The sequence below is a fragment of the Schistocerca cancellata genome, chromosome 1, assembly GCF_023864275.1.
Source record: "Schistocerca cancellata isolate TAMUIC-IGC-003103 chromosome 1, iqSchCanc2.1, whole genome shotgun sequence".
NCBI lineage: Eukaryota > Metazoa > Arthropoda > Insecta > Orthoptera > Acrididae > Schistocerca > Schistocerca cancellata.
In genome coordinates this window covers 1,281,132,919-1,281,136,463 of record NC_064626.1, presented here as the reverse complement: position 1 = coordinate 1,281,136,463, position 3,545 = coordinate 1,281,132,919, and the positions used below count along the sequence as shown (strand labels likewise).

Below are 3,545 nucleotides of genomic sequence, written 5' to 3'. Positions count from 1 at the left end.
TCATCACTCCACACAACGTTTTACACTTTTCAATCGTCCAATGTTTACACTTCTTACACCAAGCGAGGCGTCGTTTGGCATTTACTGGCGTGATGTGTGGCTTATGAGCAGCCACTCGACCATGAAATTTAAGTTTTCTCACCTCCCGCCTAATTCTCATAGTACTTGCAGTGGATCCTGATACAGTTTGGAATTCCTGTGTGGTGGTCAGGATAGATGTCTGTCTATTGCACATTACGACCCTCTTCAACTGTCGGCGGTCTCTGTCAGTCAATAGACGAGGTCGGCCAGTACGCTTTTGTGCTGTTCGTGTCCCACCACGTTTCCACTTCACTATCACATCGGAAACAGTAGAGCTAGGGATGTTTAGGAGTGTGGATGTCTCGCTTACAGACGTATGATACAAGTGACACCCAGTCACCTGACCACGTTCGAAGTCAGCGAGTTCCGCGGAGCGCCCCACGCTGCTCTCTCACGATGTCTGGTGACTACCGAGGTCGCTGATATGGAGTACCTGGCAGTAGGTGGCAGCACAATGCACCTAATACGAAAAACGTATGTTTTTGGGGGTCTTGATCACATAGTGTATGATGTCATCAGCATTAAGCTGCCTGAAATTGGAACTGCAGGACGAATTTCGCTAGAGATGCAGATGCAATATTTGTACAAATACATGTAAAATACGTTAAATATGTGTGAAATGTTTGTGACATTTGCGTCCTTTCCCGACTGTTGTCAGCTTTACACACCTTGATGTCGCTACTTCTCATTCAAGTAGCTCCTCAGTTGGACTCACGAAGCTTATTAGGTCCCACTGCTGTCCTACCACCAATGAAACATCCCTCGCAGTACCGGGAATTGAAGTCAGTTCCTCCATACGGCAATCATCCGCGCTGACCACTAACCTATAGAGGCGGACTTTCTCTGTGTGGGAGAACATACAATTTCTTCATTTCCCCCACCATGCCTTATTTAGTCGCTCCACAAGTGGCATCTAAAAAGATATCATTGTCAGTAACACACCAATATTACCTAGGAGAAACTAGTTTCAATAAAGTCACCAAACCAGCCAAAGGGTTAAACTTCTCTAAGAGGGTTTGTTGCGCTATTATGATTTTTCATGGTGCATATTAGAGAAGGCTGGCAAAACTACACAGCTTTGTAAATATCATGTAGTACCTAAAAGCGTCCTGTGCCTTGAACATATAAAAAATTCCGGTCACATTTCAGCTCACCTACCACTTACTTCTCAGGCATTATGTTTCACATGTAAACATTTGAAGAAAGGACACCTACAAGGAATCAATAAGTAAAAATATTTATGGATAGATATTTACACATGCGACGTTTTACTATCAGAACAGAAAGATGTTGTGAACTCGTAACAAAGGAATAGAAATTCAAAATTTTTATTCAAAATATATGGGGAATTTTGATTCCAAGCAAAGGAATACATTTTAGTTTCACTTATTTGTAAATGCACGTTTAGCTGGGGCTCCAGTTAGCAAAAAAGCTGTCGCAAAAGGTGGAGGACCTGCAAAACTGATTACCTGCCCCTCTGAGAGAAAAGCTTTGTCTTCAGCCAGCACCTCTGTGGTGGTGTAAGAGAGTCCCACATCAACATCTCTAGTATGGCCGTCGCCTACTCCATCCTCAGCTGCATCACAGCTACCTCCTGCTGCATCACCACTTCCATCACCACCGGTGCCTTCCAGATCATGCCCTCCATTGCAGGTGACACCTGCTGCATCATCTCCATCGTAGCTCCCACCTGCAGTATCACCACTTTCATAAGAGCCATTGGCTCCCAAATCGTGATCTCCATTGCGGCTGACACCTGATGCATCAATGTCTCCATCACAACTATCGCCTGCAAGATCACCACTTTTGTAACAGCCATTGACTTCCAAATCAAGCCCTCCATTTATTCTGGAACCTGCTGCATTATTGTCACCATCACAGCTGTCGCCTTCAGAATCACCGTGTACATAACAACCATTACCTTCAAAATCGTGCCCTCCATTGAGGCTGACATCTGTTGCATTATTGTCTCCATCACAGCTTTCAACTGCAGTATCGCCACTTTCATAACAGCCACTTCCTTCCAAGTCATACCTTCCGTTGCAGTGGACACTTTCTGCATCACTATCTCCATCACAGCTGTCTCCTGCAGCATCACCACTTTCATAACATTCATTGCCTTCAAAATCATGCTCTCCACTAAACTTGACACTTGCTGCATCACTGTCTCCAACACACCTCTCACCTGCAGTATCATTGGCTTCCAAATCATACAAACCACTGCACCTCACACTTATCGCAACTTTGTCTGCATCACAGCTGTCACCTGCAACATCATCACTTTCATAACATTCATTACCTTCATAATCGTGCCCTTTACTGAGGCTGATGTCTGCTGTACCTTTATCTCCATCATCTTCAGTATCACCACACGCATTGTAGCTATTGCAGTTTAACTCACCATCTTCAACGCGAGCGCCCTGTACCGCATCTTGAACACTATTGCAGCTGGCACCTGCTGTGTCATAATCATCATTGTTGTCATCACCCTTCGCATCTTCACCTCCATCACGGAGATCTCCTGCCACGAAATAAGCTCCACCACAGATGCTACCTGCAGCAGGAATACCCCCGGCATGGCTTTCACCTCCTGCATCATCAGCTCCACGTTGGTCACTGCGTGCCACAGTTATTTCAACCTTCATTTCATCCTGTCAAATTAAATAGCACATTACGTCAAAAAGGTATTATGCTACACACATGTGCAAACAAATGTAAAATTGTGAAGTGTTGGTGTTATCAGTAGAGTTTGGTTAGAGTTGAGAAGATATATCTGTAATTGGCAGGAATAATATTAATCTTAACTGTTTTTACTCAGACGAAACTTCATTTGCTACATAAATAGATTTTCCAACAACATGCACCCTAAAATTGGGTTGTGAACTCCGCATACAACAGCTGTTAACGGTGTAGCACGAACTGTGTTTGGGAAACAACTCCACCATACATTTCGTTTTACTATTAGTCATTGTCCCATCAGTGAGCAATATGGAGCTCCTCCATAATCGCCCCCGTGGTCTAGCCACTGCGTCTGACGAAGCCTGCAGTCTAAACGCCAGTAAAACGATGCAATTTTACATAGATCTAGGCTCGCCTCCACTTTAGACATTTCTGTATTATCCGCTGCCCTTGAAGATACCATTCAGTAGAAGGTGGGAATCCATCAGGATGAAGCGCTGTATCCTTTGTGAGATACAGAGGCGAACGAGTGTCCCAGGAATTACTCCACTTCACTGCTAGTGGTGCCACATCACCTTAATGCGTCTGTGGATAGCGAACAAGTATTGCACCGTAATTAAGTACAAAATTAAAATTCAAAATTTCTTATTCAAACTTTGTCAACATATACTTTAATGTAACAATCTTTTAAATGCCAAGTCTTAAAGTAATTAAATCAATAGTTTTCATAAAAATACCTTTCTAAAAAAAATAAGTGGTGCTAAATAATAAAGATAGAAAGCCAG

The 3,545-nt window shown here is 43.4% G+C and overlaps 1 protein-coding gene across 1 annotated transcript; it reads right to left on the bottom strand.

Moving 5' to 3' along the window:
- Positions 1-1,463: 1,463 nt before the first annotated feature.
- Positions 1,464-2,726, bottom strand: LOC126147263 (loricrin-like). The gene has a single exon (XM_049915684.1). The coding sequence runs from the start codon at positions 2,724-2,726 to the stop codon at positions 1,464-1,466; it is 1,263 nt and encodes a 420-aa protein (XP_049771641.1).
- Positions 2,727-3,545: the final 819 nt, after the last annotated feature.